This window comes from Lagopus muta, chromosome 10 (assembly GCF_023343835.1).
Source record: "Lagopus muta isolate bLagMut1 chromosome 10, bLagMut1 primary, whole genome shotgun sequence".
NCBI classification, from domain to species: Eukaryota; Metazoa; Chordata; class Aves; order Galliformes; family Phasianidae; genus Lagopus; species Lagopus muta.
The window spans coordinates 12,050,098-12,068,540 of NC_064442.1; the positions used below are offsets into that span (position 1 = coordinate 12,050,098).

Genomic DNA, 18,443 nt, shown 5'->3' on the forward strand with positions numbered 1-18,443 from the left:
GTTTGAATTCTTTGTAGCCTCAAGTAATACAACATGAATTTCCCTTTTCACTGCTACTCAAAAAAAAACAACCATGTAACACTGAAGTTCTAACAGTAACACCTGCTAAAAAATATTGGACTGGGATTGAGGGATCTCATACCACACGTTTGTGTGTATAAAACTTCTTTATCACAAATTATTTCTCTGAAACTCACCCATCTCTGTTAACTGTAGCATCACTTCAGTTATTTATGTGACCAAGAGCCTCTATACTCAGGGCAGAAAAAAGCAATGCAACTGACTCTTTGTCCACTACAACTCAGCTGAGTGCCATAGATTATTCTGTAATGTCACAGAGGGAAAAAAAAAAAAAAAAAAAAAAAAAAAAGATGAGGTTTGATTCCTTTTAATATCTCATTTTATTCAACTGCCTCAGGATTTGCAGCCAGAGACAGAGGTTGTTACAAAAGCGAATATTAACTGTAAGGAAAGCAACATTTCTAAGGTCTTTGAAGTCAGACCGCCTATGAGTACTTCAAAAAAAACACACACAAAAAACCCTACCAGTTGCAAAGCTTCCAACATTATAATATTTAAATATTTCAGGAGCAAAACCTACATACATAAATACACACAGGATCAAGGAAGGATTATGGAATCTGTACTAGACTTGCATGAGTAAATATGCTTGAAAGTATTAGCGTATTTAGAAATAATACAGTTATTCATTTAATATTATTTTGGCCTCTGTAAGCATGCAAACAACTTCCTGCAATGTTCAGACCACAAGACAACCAAACCCAACATAAAAATAGTTCTCTCAAGTGTAGAGAGCTTGGCTTTCTCTGCTATCTGCTTCTAGAAGTCTCACATCTTCCTGCGTTTTCTATATTGCTTTTATCTGTGCAATTCACTAAATATTAAATACTTTGAAATAACAATAAATCTGTAAGGTTTAGATTGTGATAAATAAATCCTCAGTAAATAAAAAGAATTTTCAGGGCCTGGTATTAAATTTAATAAATAATATGTAAAATCATGCCTTAGAGCTTCAAATACGCAAAAAAGGCTTTTGCTAGCTGCTGGTGAACCTGAATATACCACACCACACACAGTCAAAGGAATACAGTAGCTAAGTGGTTTATTCTAGATACAGTCTTTAGATAAATGTTCTCCAGATATGAAGGAAAAGGAAGTTGAAGAGCAAGGTGGTAGGAAAGAGTGTAAGTGACACAAGTCCCAAGCTTGTATTTTAAATAAAGAAAACCTAGAAATTTTATATTGGGAAGTATAAAATGACAATGGATGAATGAGAAAAGATAGTGTTTTCTGCATAGCAGCATCACTACTGCTGTGACCCCATAATGCACACACAAAATACAGGAAAAGTCTCTCTCAGACTGTGACCATGGCAACCAAGTCTCCTGAACAGACAAGAGTGGAGTATTTCATCCTCCTGGGCAGCTTTGGACCACTAGATGTGACTAGCTAGAGACTATTACAACATCTTATTCTTCTTCTGGACCAAGTAGTACAAATTGGGTCTCTGGGTGTTAGTGCTATCTGTGCAGTTCTCTGGATTCTGCTCTTACTGAATAATGCATTTTTGCTGGGCAGGTCATGCATATTATGCTGCTGCAAGACGAGGCTTTCACTGGCATCACATGACCTGCCATATCATCAGGCTCCACTGCTTTCTGTTCACTGTCACAGCTCAAGTATTGAAAAGACATTCTCAGTATTGCAGTGCTACTGTGACCTAGTGACTCAACTGAGTCTCATAGCATAAGTAATCTGTGTGCATGAGAAATGGTTTTAGAATTGATTTTATTCTAAAAGAACACGTAGTCAAGAATGAACCTTTTTCTTTAAATTTACTAGTGTCCAAAACAAAGAACATCTCACATTTCGGACCAAGTATCACCTGCCAAGTATTAGCTGTTTCTCAGTGTTTTATTTTCTGTCAAGATACTCCTTTCACAGAATCAATGACACTTTCCATCCTTTATCATCTTAAAAACTTCCAACCACATATTTTCTATTCTATCTGGTAGAATCAGAAAAACAAATATTGCATTCCTCACAAGATTTCTATTTATTTTAAACAAGTCTACTACTCTCCTTCAAGACCATTCCAGCACTTCACTTGGGAGGGTGGGAAAAAATCTCAATTGCTAGTTCTATTGCTAATATCACATAGCATAAATCAGATGGAACAAACTCTTCAGAAGTAAAAATATACATTCCAACCAATATCAAGCCTAATAAATACGGTCTAAAAAAAATATATGTAGATTGTTCCAAAAGTAATACCTCCTATTTATTTCCATGGAAACTACAGCAGATGCAAATAGCATAGTAACACTGCTGGATAGAGCACATTCTCAGCTACAAAACACTGCTTTCTACAGACACCACTATTAGCTATGGGTTGTTTTTGGTTTTTTTTGCCTGCTAAGAACAAGAACCTGCATGCTGCACTCAAAAATCTACATAGCTTCCAGAACATGGCTTGTCTTTTATGTTGCTGTTTTCACTGCCGACATGCACCACCCCTGCCTCAGTGTGCAGATAGCACTGCTTGGTCTCCATCTTCATTAAGCAAGACTCAACGAATGTCAATGTGTGAATTCCTCCACGCAGAAAAAAATGGCAATCTCACATCTTTGATGTGGAAGTGCCTCTGAAGCAGATGTCATTTTGTTAAACTGTCCCTCTGCTGCCATCTATCGCACAGCAACAAAATGTAACAGCATACTGACAGAAAGGTTCAATCTCTACTGCCATCCCACCAGAATCCGCCTCTGACGTTGTGGGTAATCTTCCATATAATAACATAGCAGGCATCACTTTCAGGGTAGTCTTCATGGATGGGATGGATCAAATAAAATCCAGCCTCCTCAAATCTACTTATATGTAAAAGGATATTTTTCTAGAACTTCAGCACTGAGTGTTCTGGAGGATCACGTAGAGTAATAGAGGAAAACAGACTTGGCAGACACTGCTGTGATTTTTTTTCATTTTGAGGATTTACATCACACAGCCCAACTGCTGAACATCGCTGACATTTTCAGACCTGCATTAACAAACTTGTCAGAATGTCTTTTAATCAAAGATAGTAATTGAGAACAATGCAAAGAAAGCCTCTGGAATATTATATATATAGCATAGGCTTATATAATAGGGGAAAAAAAAAGAGCAGTTATTCAAAATAATAGTTGTCTCAAGTATTCTGCTGCAGAAAAAATACTCTGATAGAAGAGCCATTAAAACTCACATTTGTTTCTTGACTCCGCTTAAGTTATCGTAAACAGCAAAGGAAAATACCCTATAACAGGAATTGCTGAAACACGGTAAATGAACTGAGATGGATTGAACGGAGGAAATGAACAGGAGATACACAGGCAGTTACTCTATTTCTACTTTGCCATGTGAAACGGAGCAAGAAAAAGAAGGCCACCCTCTCAGTGTCTAGAATTGAGGTCTTCCATAATACAGTTGAACTCTTCTAACTACAATGGCCAAGCAAGAATTGGCAGCTATCAACTGTTAAGAATTCTTTTAAGTACATATAGCTAATTCCATGCATTACTCCACTGAATATCCATGAAGTATACACGGACTCATGACGTATGAATATACGTCATCATTCTCTACCTAAACGCATGTTTTTAGCTTCCCTAGATTGAGGAACAGAAGTTTGGTTTTGAGACATACTCATCCAAGCTGCAGTACCTTTTATTATTCTGCATCTCTAAGCAGTTACTGAACAAAGACTGAAATTTAGACAACTATAAAATGTTAAAGTGCATGCTACAGACTGACACAAGGCTTACTTACTCTTGCCTGATGCCATGAAAAAGAAAAAAAAGTTCAAGCCTTACAAAATAAAAAACTCTTCAATGCATACGTATTTTCATTTTTATGAAATATGTTGAATCACCCATATTTTCAAAAGAAGGTAACTAATAGAAGTTTCCTGATCATTTGCCTTATAGAAAAGAACTTAAATCTTTGCTTGATAAGTCAGGCTCAGAGCAGAGGACATTGAGGGGTGCCATCAATACTTTCTGCGTCTTCCTCAGGATGGGGGAGTAGAGAGGGAGGTGCTGATCTGTTTTCTGACTGGCAATAGGATGAGGAAAAGACTAAAGCTGCATCAGGGGAAGTCCAAACTAGATACTAGGAATAAGTTCTTCACCAAGAAAGTAGTCAGGCACTGGGAAGAAGTTGATACATCACTTTCCAACTTACTACACCATCATTTGCACTGTTACACTTTTAGCAACGAATTTCTGCCCAGAGATGCTTTCTTAGAGAAACATTCTTTTAACCAGAATTTATTTAACATTGCACTGCAAATTCATAAACTTCTTTACTTCTGGCCAAAGAAGTCATCTTCTTTCTAGTTCATCAGCATGAACAAGGTTAAATCACTGCCTGCAAGGTGTCCCTTTCTGTAAGGATACCTCTTACACGTGAAAGAAAAGAGGGCAGATTGGAAGTGAAGATCTCAGCCCACATGGTATTTGCCTCAACTGTTAATGTTGAAGGTCAGAACACAAACTAAGAACAGAAGAGCTAAAATCACTGGAGCCTTTTTCCAAATGCTAAAAGTTCCCTTCAGGAAAGAAATAAGCTTTTCAGTCCTCAATAAACACCTAATATTGCAAAGAACACTTAATATAAGAGCCACAGTTTCATAAGGGCTATTCTTTATAGTTTCACAGTGATTGATGAAATTATGTGCAGTAGAACAGTTTTACATCATTATTAGGAAAATCAAATGACTATTTATTCTAATATCAGAAAATGTGAAGTAGTTTTTGTATAAGCAAGCAGACTTTGAGCTTATTCACAGATAAACATCTGACAAGGTGAATCTTACTATAAGTAAGTTATTTAAATACTACCATTATTTTGCTAGCCAAAAGTTTAACAAGGATTTGATAAAAAAGACTTGATTGGCTTTTCTGTCAAGTAACACCTATTGCAGAAGTTGGCCATTTACCACTTCTGAAGACCAGTGTCTTATTATCAGTTACATCAAGTTCATTGCCCTGCCCACATGAACTGCACAGAGACCAATCTGGTGCCTTCTACCTAACAAAACAATTTTACAGTTACTGCATCTTACATTCACAAGTGTAAGTAACTTGAATTTCTGACCACGAGCACAAGGCCTAGAGACAAAAATACATTAGCCAGGAGAAAGTAAACGAGTAAACAGATGTCTGAGTTTATAGTTTATATTTATAGGCTTTTTTTTGCACCCAGTAACATGGCACCATGCGGTATTTTTTTCCTGAACACATGGTGCTTCACAAAAACATTGCCAGATGCAGTTACCAAGGAATCTAAAAGTGAATTCTGTATCAGTCAGGATCTTCAAACTATGCAGAGGGCATTGGAGGAAAAAAGAAAAAAATAGTTTGACTGCTATGATCTTGACACTGGCTGTACCACAGCCTCTAGCATATGAAAAGCAACCATGGGATTTATCAGCTAGGCCATACTCATCCACTCAAATATAGCTCTGACCGATGACCTAAGGATAAAAAAAAAAAAGGAAAGAAAAAAATGAAAATGAAAAATATCAAAAGAGACTGTAAATCACTAACTTTTACAAGGACAAAAGGGTTAGAGAATTGTAATTATGGTTGCTTCTACAACTGCCCAGGCACAAACGTACAGTCAGTTATTAAGTTTACTTTGATACAGTTGTGAGAGTTTCATTAAAAATGTCCAGATTATATCCTTACAGACACTAGAAGAAACCTAAATCTTAGGGTTTTTTTTTAACAGTTTAATCAATTTGTTCTGGAGTGAGTAAAGCTGTCGGAAATACTAAGTGAGGGTCAGCTTACAAAAAGGAAAGGAAACACCACGTATTCTGCAGCTCATATAACTCTGGCAGAGCTTATCACAAACTTGGAAGATTTCTTGTTGGCACCAGATGGAAAAATGTTGGACCACAGATATCTACAAGATAACTTTGAACAGCTTTTGAAGATGTTCCAGTCTGTCTGTCAGTCAATGTGAAATAAGCTTGGTCTACAACACCATTCCATAAAGTCTTCATGCCTTAAGACACGGTCTCATAACTGAATGGAATGCTGCTGTGAAATACAGTCAGCATTGATGTCCTCCTGGTGGGAACAGGACAACTTTAAGGAAAATAATTACATAGTCTCATTACCACTTCTGTTTACTCAAAAAGACAGCTATGCAGACTTCATGTCAAATATCAGCATACAGACTCAACTTTCATTAAGCAGCAATCACAGCGTTTCACTTACCACTATATGAAGAATTAACATAATGCTGAAGTGACAGAAATGGAACAGAACAGCAAAGAAAATATCACTAAGGTTTCTTGCATGTATATGATGCAAGAGATTTCCCTTCAAACACACATCTTAGTTACGTGACTACCTACATTGCTTTTAATAACATTTTTACTCTTTCATAGCAATTTGTTTTAACATAAAAAGTGAGGGCTATTTGCTTCTCTCTTTTTAATAAAATTGCCCTGCATGTAATAAATGGTACAGAATATTGCACAAGTAAAAGATAACAGATCCATAAACAGTTTCAGATGTAAAGTTAGTCATAAACAAAATAGTCAAGCATTACGTTATAAATTTTATTTCCCAACAGCCCATATTTCAAGCAACTAGTAAAAGCAAGCTAGTAAAAAATCATAATTGCCATTAGCAGAAACAGTCTTGCTCTATAGCTATAATAACAGAACAAAAGGTCTGATTTAACTACCTTATTCTGTCTTAAACTCACAATAATCACATAGTTGAACAATAAAATAAAGCAACACTTCCAAGACAGAATAAAATATAGTAAATTACTAGAAGTTACATTCTGCAAGAATGATGGAAAAAAATCATTCTTGCAAAAAAAAAATAAAATCATCCAAGTCAAAACTAAATCTACCTCCGATAAATGAGGATTGCTTTGCTACCTCAAAACAAAGAAGATCCCTCTTCTAAGTCTGTCTACTATTTCCTTGCCCTCAGTGTGTATTAGACAAAGATGTAGCTCCATTGGCAGGTTTCCACATGATTTTTTTTAACCAAGAAAGAAAATACGATCCTGTTGTTACATCTTATACCAATTACCTTTTTAAAAAAATCTCAAATATATCAACTCCTCAGAAAAACATAAGAGCAATATAGATTACAGCTAATTTCCTTATTGAAGTGGACTTCAAGTGGTGGCTATTGGAAGAAATATTTTACACTTTAATTAGAACAAAATTTGTTATTGATTTTCATATTCATCTTCCAGCACACAAGTTTGGAACATACCCTGTGCACATGCTATATTAATATTCCATATGTATTATTAGATCAATATTTATTGTCATGGAAAATATTCTACTTTAATGGGAACTTACCATATCCATATATTAAAATGTAGGCAAAATGTTTGCCTACACAAATACTAGTTCATAGCATCTATTTCATTTTCCATATCACTAACCACACGCACGTTCAGCAGCAACATTTACACTTACAATAATTTCACTTCATTGAGTAAATCAAAAGTACTTAAAATGAGATTCAGTTCATCTTACTGGGGACTTGTAATAGTAGCAGCAAGTAATTTGTTTTCACCCCCTCTTCTTCATGCTCTCCTTGCAGTCAATGGAGAAAAGATAAGCCCTTCTACTTATTCCTAATTTCTCCTAAACATTAAAGATACAGCCTAAACTACTAGCTGCTAGTTACTAGCTTATATTTATAAGCATAAATGGATGTCCCTAGTTCAGATGAATTCCAATTGAAATTAACTATAACCTTGTTGGGCTCTATCAAAAGAGGGGTGGCCAGCAGGGACAGAGAGGTGATTGTCCCCCTCTACTCTGCTCTTGTGAGGCCCCATCTGCAGCACTGCATCCAAGTGTGGAGCCCACAGCACAGAAAAGACAGGGAGCTGTTGAAGAGGGTCCAGAGGAGAGCCACAAAGATGACCAGGGGACTGGAGCACCTCCCCTGAAGACAGGCTGAGGGAGCTGGGCTTGTTCAGCCTGGAGAAAAGAAGGCTGCGGGGTGACCTCATTGCAGCCTTTCAGTACCTAAAGGGAGCCTACAGAGAGGAGGGGAAATCAACTCTTTGAAAGGGTTGGTAACTGCAGAACAAGGGGAAATGGTTTTAAGTTGAGGGAGGGGAGATTTAGGTTGGACGTCAGGGTGAAGTGCTGGAACAGCTGCCCAGAGAGGTTGTGGATGCCCCATCCCTGGAGGTGTTCAAGGGCAGATTGGATGAGGCCCTGGGCAGCCTGATCTAGCATTAAATGGGGAGGTTGGTGGCTCTGCATGTGGAGATTCACGATCCTTGAGGTCCCTTCCAACCCCATCCATTCTGTGATTCTGTCATTTAATGCGTTTCAACATAAGCCATCCTCAAATGACTATTTGGAATAATATAGGCAACCCATCGTACTCAGATTGTTCATCATTTATGAAGCAAAAACAAAATCTTTGACAGGCTAACAAAGAGATGGATACAGGCTGCACACAAATGCTGGGTTAGATTTTAATCTGTATGACTGTTTTTCCCACCTCATAAGAGAAACAAAAGTACACTTGCTAAGAAGAGCCTTAAATTTAACTTCAGAATACTTTTTGAAAAAAGTATCAGCCATCAGTATCTCACTGAAATTTGGAAGATAAACTGTAATATATAATAAAAGCTTTCTTTTGCTTAAGGATTTGTTTTCTTAATTACCTGATAGGACAGCTCTGAAGCTAAAGTGGTATAGCTGAAAAACTATCAGGTACTAAGAGTCCCTGAATTTTTGTGAAGTCATTTGTCAAATTCAGAGTTACTGCTGACTCTACAGCAATGTAAATACTGAAATATTCATAGAGATTCCTTATTTCACATCCCCAAATTATAAGCAGATTGGCCGTTTTCCCAGTTATCCATTATCTCCAGTACAGTAACAGCGTTCAGTATTTTTTTTAAATGCAAACAGTGATGTATGAGGCTGACACAAAAATTGGGTCCTCTGCTGACTCCCATTTAGAGGCAAAGCCTCAGTCATGAAACTGCACAGTCAGAAGAGGAAGAAAAAGAACCAAACCACTTTCTGACAACAGGAACTACTAAAACTATTCCATGTTCAAATCCACAATGGAATTTGAGCACAAGGCTATTGCTAAGTGTGCTCTCCAACTATCTGGGAACTCACAGGTAAACAATTCTGCAAGTGGTACGTGCACATCTGTCTGTTCAAATACTGACAGATGAAAACTGTATTAAAAGGCTTTGCTTCTGCTGAGTTTTGTTTGATACACCATTCTCATACATTTAAACAATACTCTGTCTGCCTGGGTGACACTGAAGTATCTATACGGTTCTTGATCTAGGTCAGGCCAATTTCAAGGATCAATGCTACGACCTCTCAAGTTCTCCCATAATAAAGATTTAATTTACGTTAAAGCAAGTATATCCTGGTTGGCTTAGATGACATTTTTCAGCTACCAGTGCAGAAGTGGAATAGAAAAGAAAGTTAATATAGGCTTCTGCAGCAAATAACTGCATCCCTTATGCTCCACACATTCTTTAAAAGTAGTGATTGCAACCCTCATTCCAGCCAGTGGCAACAAGAAACAGAAAGAGTAATTTAACATACTTTTAATTGACCCATTCAGAATATGTAATATGTGAGCATCCATTTTACTTCCTGTCAAATGAGCACCATTTTCATGGCTAAAGGAGAGAGAATTCAATGCATACTGCTTTTTGCATTCTTGGTACCAGTACAATCCTATGGTACCAAGTCCCACTGATTTACAAATTATTCACTGCACTTTTGTATGATATTACCTAATCACACTGGAATAAAATTGCAACTGGCATATAATCATCTCCCTTGAAGCATTTTAACTTCTTGGGCTGCTTCAGTCATTGTATAGGATAGAAATGTGATACAGAATAACTAATGCAGAACAAGTTAAAATGACAGCAATGATAAGGACAGATGAATAAGGAAACAATAAAAGTTCCATGGTTCTTTGTCACATCTGCCAAGCTCTACTACAGTTTTAAATGCAACTGAATCTTCAATGAAGTTTAAATGACCTTTAGGGACATCTCAGACTCAAGTTTTTATATACAGCTTATTCACAGGATTTTGAAGCGCCCTTCTTAGTTGCGTATTAAACAAGGAAAACATTCTACTTCACAATTTCTCCCACCTAAATTACATACTGTTTTCACCATCAATTATAGAATAGGAAAAAAATTTAGATGGAACAGTTAGAGGCTGTTAGCATCTTCAAACACCATAATCTCTATTAAAAATGCTTGTATTTATGAATGACTGCTGAGTTCAGTTCACTGCAATACCAGCTAATCATTCAGTCATCAGAATCTGACTTAAATTTCTATATAACGAGTTAAAGGTAAGCTATTATATTAGTGACATACCTTGAACAATATAGTAATTTTAACCTCCCTAATTAATCTAAGATGTTCATAAGCATCACAGACAAAACTTCAAGTGAACAAATAACCTGATATTACCTGTTTCAATTTCCCAAACATAAACAGAATCATCTTCACACCCAACAATTAGCAGATTTCCAATGGGGTCAAATTTTATCTTCTTCACAGGAAACAGATGCTTTCTGGCATGTAAGAGACAAACTTTCTTCTGAAGGTGTAGAACTGCTACTGAGTGATCACTACACACACAGCACACTATACTATGATACTGCAACTGCAAAACAGAAGAGTTTTGTTATCAATACTGCATCAAAAGTCATGATATCATTGTCATAAGCCTGGAATTATTTAGTCATTTCTTTCCCAGAACATACTAATATTGGAAAATGTTTAATTTCAGACTACATCTCCAAGTCATTTTTAGCAGGCAAGTAAAACAGATCCCTAGATCCTCTTTTGATTTTTCAAATGTAAGAATAGTTTAAACACCAGTACTTGGCCTGTAAAAGCAGTCAAAGTTGAACATGGGAAGTTCTGTACTACCATGCAGAAGAACATCTTTACTTTAAGGGTGACAGAGCACTAAAAGTTGTCGCCCAGAGAGGCTGTAGATTCTACTTGTATGGAGCTATTCAAGACTTGTCTGGATGCCCACCTGCGAGTCCTATGGTAAGGTACCTGCCTTAGCAAGGGATTTGGACTTGATGGTTTCTTGAGGTCCCTTCTAACCCCTGTGATTCTGTCGTTCTCATAGTAATTTTTGGTGATATGAAGGAATTTACCTGATGGAAAATATCAGCCCCATAAATGAACTGGATCATCATCCAAGTAGGTAAATACAGTTTATCTAGATGCCAGAAAAATTGCTTAAGAGCCTTACAAGCATTAAGACCTTGAACTAGCCCTTTGTGAAGTATTTAAATACATACCATTTACAAAGATTTGTCAGATTGAAATACAATTTTACAATCATGATGTGAAAAAGGATGAATAGGACTGTTAAGAATTAAATCCATCACCATTTTAGCATTTTTCTGTACCACTGAAATTATAAATTAACAAAATCAACACCCTGAAGTTAAAAGCAGCTTTCAAACAAAACAATTAAGTGAATAACAACTGCAAATCAAAGATCAAGTGCCGCAGGGCAGCAGCATGTGTATTTATTATAAATTATTTATTATTATAAGTATACTTACTTTGCAGTTGTCTGGAGATCTCAATAGCTCTGTCACTGGACCAGATTGCAGACTAAATCGGTGCAAGATTTTTCCAGTAAATATATCCCAGCAGATCACAGTAGAATCCTGGCCCCCTGATAACAGCCAGCTGGGATCAAACCTTACTGAATTACCATGTGGATAAAGTAAACATGTCACTCTGCTACTATGACCATTCAAAACTTTATGAGGTAGATTACCTGAAACAACAATTAAGTTATTTATCTTCTTTAAAAGTAGAAGTTCCATATTTGACAATACATTTCATAAAACAATCAAGAGATTCAGAAGACTAATTACAGCTAAATTTTTATCTATAGAGTTTTAAGAAAGGTAACTTCCTATATGAATTAAACAATCTTGGACACATTCTCTCTAAAAAAGGAGAACAAAGGTGTACATTCAGACCTTCATCCACCAGAAAGCATCTTTTTTTATTTCTGAAGTGGAATTATCTTTCAGAGGGAAAATGACAAAGATGACTGCTGCCTCTATGATATCCCACAACTCTAATTCCAGTTGACTCCAATCCCCACATCCATCATAGGACTAGCAGTACCAAGTCGTCGGGTAGTGATTTGATAAGTCACCTACAGGGAGGCTGCAAAGACTATCATAATCTATTTTCCTCATTCAGATCCTGAGCCTCACCTCCACTTTCATCGAATGTTTAAAGGGATGACTGAAGGGAATGTTAGAAACATGAAGTCTTCCATGCATCATTCAGATAGTTAAGCAAAATTGTTAATACTTACCTTTCAAAGATGCATTTCCTAGAAATCTTGCTCTTGCAGTTTCTAGACCTAGCGTTATGAAAATTTCCCCATTTTCACATCCACACACAAGCTTATCCAGACCGGGTATGTACACAGAGGAAGTCACAACTGCATTTTCAATTCCATCTTTAGACTCACAGAGATGATCTATAATGCCCTCTGACACTGAATGGGCTTTATTGAAATTATCTTGAAGAGTCCATGTTGTTGAAATCGGGATTTCTAGAGTGTGGGGAGAAAAAGGCAGGAACATTATTTGTTTAAATCCAAAAGAAAACCAAAATGTATTTTTCATCTCGCAACCACTTCTAAACTTATCCTTCCTGCACTTTTAGGTTGGAGTTAATGGTTGTCACTCCAACATGTTACATCATCTCACTAAAATACTTTAAATATACCTGTCTATGAACACCGTAAGCAGGATCAAATAAGCAAATTTCCATGACATTTGGTAAATACATGCTTATGAGCAGATTGAAAAGAAATAGAATATTCATTCATCCGACCACATGAAACAGAAGTGTCAATTACTGGACACTCCCTGTTGGTGTGTTGCTGCTGCCTACAGAGAATCACCACACAGCGGATGGATAAACAGCAATTTTTACCATTAAGAATTTTCACAAGTTTTCATGATTTGCAGACATAACTAAAGAGTTTGCACTGAGAGCAGAGAGTTACCAAACCTTTTGGTGAACCATCAAATGTAGATGCAGGAACATCAGGAACATGCCACAAAGTGATTCTTCCTGAAGCTTCACCGGAAAAAAGAATCTTATAGAAAGGCTCCTTCCTTTCATTCATAAAGCCCATGACAAAAGGGAAACTCTGCCAAAAATAACAGTAAGTCAAACTCCTGATGTGGAAGAGGTGATAAAATAATGCAATAATGAATTTCAAATGCCAAGTTTGAGATCAGAAGACATTGGAAATATCAAAAATGAAACAATACACTCTTCCAGAAAATAAGAAAATAGGAAACTCCAGGTGTATTTCCTGGGAGACGTTTTAACTTAGAGCAGGAGTGTACTTTGGAAATTGGTGCTGCTTTTTTGTGTTTTGAAGTCATCCTGGAGTACCACATCAAGACTCCTTCTGGCTGAAATTGAACTGAAAGATGCATGCAGGAGCACAGATGCTGCATTTCAGACACAAAGAGACTTGCCAAAAACAAGCCAGAAAAAAATGCATGCTGAGTAGCATGGACTGAACAGTCATCAGCACAGTTTTCCTCTAAAGAGAAGCTTTAATTAATAGTGTCAACACAGCTAGGCTGTATGCTCCTTGAAGACATTTTAATAACATCCCCATAAGCAGGATGCGTTTTATATACAACATTGCAGTTTGGGAGTAAATTTCACAATAAGCAACTCGTTATGTAACTCAGGTTACAATCTAAAGAGATGAAAACAGACTGTCACCAAGGGAGCTGTGTCCTGTAAAACAAATCCACTATAAAAATTATTTAGGTGGTAAATATTTGAGGAAAAATATTAGAAAATGGCAGCAGACATTATTAAAAAATGCACATATTTGGGGGAAGTAAAAAAAAAAAAAAAGAGCTTCCTTCTGTAACACCCTAGCATTACTAAACCATGTATTTTGGCTATTTCTTTTTTACCGAAAGGTATCTGACCTTTTGGCATCCTTCAACGCTTATCCCACTTTTGCACGCAACAAAAACAGTTTCTTAGAGTCTCTGGCTGCCAACAAAAACAAAAGCTCACTAGAAAAAGCCTATATATTTGAGATTGTCTCTGGCCAGGAACAAGTGAAAAATAGGTCTCTATTTGAGATCTACATAAACTGCTTAAAAACCTGTTTAACTTCATTCACTGTAAGTTCTGTCAGTTTGCCCACACTGTAAGAGTTAAATGTATGACGACGACTATGAAGGCTTGATATAACAGTAATCTGTATAAGATGTCACTGACTCAAAACTGTTCAAGTCAGGACAGGCATATACTGAAACATGTATACATTTCTTACTACAACAGGAATTAAATAACCTGGTTTTCTTTGCTTGCTTTTTTTTTTTTTAAAGCAGATGTGAGAGTAAAAGATTCTAAAGCTATTTTAGAGTGCTTTTAACTTAAAGAAAACCTCTGCTTCTTTATTAAAAAGCAGGAAACACCTGTAGCTGAAAATGCAGGATTTCTTAGAAAAAATTAAATAAGCCAGAATTAAAGACAACACTGCCAACGTCTCCAACTTTATAAGTAAACACATTCATATGAAGAAATGTCTTCCTTGCAGTTTAAGTCAAAAACCCACACTTACAGCACTTAAATCTTTGTTGCAATGTTGGAAATTACGAACATACATTGAAGCAGCTTTTGAATCTCACTGTAAATCTTTATGAATTTACCTTATTTTCCTTCACATCAGTAAAGCAGAGTAAATGAGGATAAACAGTTTCTTTCAGCACCTTCGCATCTGCAGGATATGTGCTTTTGGAAAGTCCACTGCATAATTCAGAAAGAAAAGATTTAGAAAGCCTTTTTTTCTTTTTTCTTTTTTTAAAGGAAGGAGAACAGCAACATCTAAGATCCGCAAGTTAAATTAAAAGTTACCAAGCAATTACAAGCGACTTTGTGAAATCACAGCGCCAGCTGCCCAAGTTCTACATGGCTAATCTTATTCCTGTGTCCCCTGCTGTGTCAAACAAAGACTGAGAGCTGTCAAATTCAGGGTAAATCTTTGAGTGCCAAAGTGTTTTTGTTCTGGTTTTTGATCACTTGCAACATGCAGAGATTTTCCATAATAAACCTCCCAAAGTTCATCCTGTACCTGAACTTTTTGTGTGAATTTCCCATTTGAGCCCACCTGTTTAGCAGCTGGTAGATGTAACTGTAACCATCTTCTGTCCAGATGATAAGCCTGTAAGCTGCTAGTACTTCTCCACCAGCAAAGCACTGACCACTCTTACAGAACTCAGTACACAGCAAAGAGAAATCACAGTAATCATAGACCTAAGTCCCAAAAAAGAGTGAAACACAAACAAACAATATTGACACAATCAGATTAATTCAAGCTAGTTTTAGGCAAAGGAACAATAAAAAGAACATTATCTTGACTCTGTAGTTCGACTACCTCTTTTAAAGCCAAAGCAATATTTATAACTTTAAACTAGCATAATGTCAGAATCAAACCATACAACAGAAAGATAAACTGAAAAAACAAAAAAGCAAAAAACATTAAGGGCTTCTGCTATGTTAGAGGATTTTAGATAGAATTTAGTCTGTTTTGCTTTGCGTTCATTATTAATGTTTACTGGACTGTTGGGTAGAAGCAATGAATTTAGTACATAACAATGACATTGAAGATTGATACATGCAGTTAATGCTTCTGTTCTTATTCTTTATGTATTCTTTAACCAATAATCTGCTGATCTTGGCAGATTTTTCTTTGTTGAATTTTTTTTTTCACAAATTAATTGAAATTGAGGAGATTTACTTGGGAGAGTTCTTGTAAGCTTTTCTGTTTTGAAGACTAGAAATAAAACAGTAGCTTATTACCTTTGGCCTCCCCATCTTAAACAAAAACATGGCAACGCAAGATATGCTCTTTGTCTATGTTCACAGAATCACAGAATCACCCAGGTTGGAAGGGACCCCAAGGATCATGTAGTTCCAACCCCCCTGCCTAGCAGGGCCACCAAACATACACATTCAGATCAGGTTGCCCAGGACCCCGTCCAACCTGGCCTTAAACACGTCCAAGGACGGGGCATCCACAACCTCCCTGGGCAGCCCGTTCCAGGGCCTAACCACTCTCCTAGTAAAGAACTTAATGTTCCTAGTAGTCTTGAAAAGTTTGCTTAGCCACATTCTACAACTTACTCCAATAGCATGGGGAAAACTTCCAGAATGAGAATTATTATGATTTATATGGAGCACAGGACTTTTAGATTATTTGCTCAATGTTTTCATAACCATAGAAGTGAGTTGAGTCACTAAGGATACATGCGAGTCTCTCTCACGGCACGTGCTACATAACCTTCTATTTAAGCAGTAATACCATCAATATCTTTTCCTTGAGAGGTATATATTTATTTAAACAGAAGTTTAAAATAAGCCACTTATATATAATCTGCTATTTGAAGCAGCCATATAGATAAGTACACAAACACTAAAGAAACATGCATTTTGTGAAAAGCATCACAAGTTTATAAACAGGATATTACTCTCTTTTTCCATGCAAAACCTGCCCATTCTGTACAAGAAAATTATCAGTGCTTTTATACAGTTGTTTTTTTTTTTTCTAAAATAGCCCAAGAGGAAACTCAAGAATACCCTACAAAAGCGTTAGACAAAGCTGACTCAGCTCTATGAACTCCAGCTTTCCACACCTCCAGAGGCACCTGAATCAGACAATAATAGTCCAAAATCACCTTCAGAAAAATGTCACAACACCAGTTTGATCTTTAATGTACCACAGAGTGTGCTGTAATGCACCCAATGCTCTAAAACTGGGGGATACTGAAAATAATCCCCTTCCTACAGAGCCGATTTAATATCAACCTTTTAAAGCAGGAATACTTAAAATGAAAACCTCAGTAAGACAGTTAAGATAACTGAAGGGAAGAAAGCACACATCTGACAATTAGCAAGCACTAATTTTAAGGGAAGCATTTACATGTCAGAATTGATTACATCAGCTTTTCAAGGTTCTTAACAATCAAACAAATATAACGCTCAACAGCATACCTGCCAGCATATGGAAGACACAACCAGAAGGAGCCTTTCTGTGTAAGTGCAAAACCGTATTGCTCGGCAGTTCATACAGCCCAGAGACTTGGACTCCTTTTCACACACATTTTGCCTCTCCTTTGAGCAGAGAAGGAAAAAAAAGAGCTGTGATTTATTCCAGACAGCTTAACTTTCACTTTTAGAATAGAAAGAAACTATTGAAAAATCATGTAAAACAACATATATTTCCTAATTAAAAGACTGGAAGACAAGAGTTCACAAGCACTGTATAAATAAATTACATTCTGCATGGCTCAGATCTTCATCTATGATTATACTGGAGTTACTTTAATTATTGATTAAATGATTGAAAAATTACATTTTCTGCTTTGAAAGATAACTGTTGGTATCGTAACTTCCCTGAAAAGGGGTATGCTGGTTACAGAATCATTACACAGTAAGAGGGCAAACCATTCTTTCATTTCACCTCATATTAATATCAATTCAATCCAACAATATCTGTTAAAATTCTGTTCTCTAAGCATCTGCAATAACTTGATTTTTACCAACTCCGCTCTCCTCTCTTACAAAGAAAGGCCCAGGCAGTAAAATAAAGGAAGCACATGGTATGGTGCTACGTGCTGATCAGTTTGTACAGTCCCCAGAACTTCTACAGTGTAACAGTATTTTTTTCCCCTGGGAATGTTAGAAGGAAGACCCAAAACATTGCGGAACAGTCAAAAACATATCATGTGAACACTCGTACAGTATCAAACTTGACAGACTGTCCTGAGGGGCCTGATCCTATCAATTAACAAGTTGTGCAGTGGCATGCTCTGCAGTTTGTCAAATAAGGCAGTAATGTATTATGGATGCCCCAGAGAAGATTGATGACTTTTTGCCACTTTGATGACAATCCCTAGTACTTAGCTATAATGCTCTCATCTCCTTGCGAAACTAGTCCTCAGAGTTTGACTCCAACCCAGAACACCATTTTTGACTTTTAGCATCTGTGCAAGTCAAATGATTGCTGCTGAGAATACTGACAAAATTCAACAGAAACAGGCAGTCTGAAGATGGGCAAATTGAGCACTTGACATAGCAAGAGTATTTTCTAAGTGAAGACAGTACTATGAAAAATATTAAAAAATATAATCTAAAGAATCATCTTGAGAAAAGTAACAAAGATGAAGAGGGAGTACAAAGCGTGGGTTTTTAAGAGCTCATAGCCTAAGGAAAGATATGAACACTGCAATGCCATGGCAAAAACTTGCCAATAGCCCAATTAATTCTAAGTAGCAGTA

The 18,443-nt window shown here is 36.7% G+C and overlaps 1 protein-coding gene across 6 annotated transcripts in view; it reads right to left on the minus strand.

Moving 5' to 3' along the window:
* The window catches only part of WDR72 (WD repeat domain 72), a 106,603-nt gene that overhangs the window by 70,715 nt on the left and 17,445 nt on the right, over nt 1-18,443 (minus strand). For 5 of the 6 annotated variants that reach the window (XR_007379198.1, XM_048956874.1, XM_048956870.1 and 2 more), the window contains exons 7-13: nt 17,158-17,277; nt 15,275-15,420; nt 14,817-14,913; nt 13,135-13,276; nt 12,428-12,670; nt 11,652-11,872; nt 10,531-10,726 (exon numbers count right to left, since the gene is read on the minus strand). Coding sequence is in view for 5 of the 6 variants with exons in the window: in XM_048956874.1 (XP_048812831.1) it covers nt 10,531-10,726; nt 11,652-11,872; nt 12,428-12,670; nt 13,135-13,276; nt 14,817-14,913; nt 15,275-15,420; nt 17,158-17,277 (1,165 nt within the window). In the remaining variant the exon portion in view is untranslated. The remainder of the gene's footprint in view (nt 1-10,530; nt 10,727-11,651; nt 11,873-12,427; nt 12,671-13,134; nt 13,277-14,816; nt 14,914-15,274; nt 15,421-17,157; nt 17,278-18,443) is intronic. The other variant, XM_048956872.1, reaches the window with a different exon arrangement.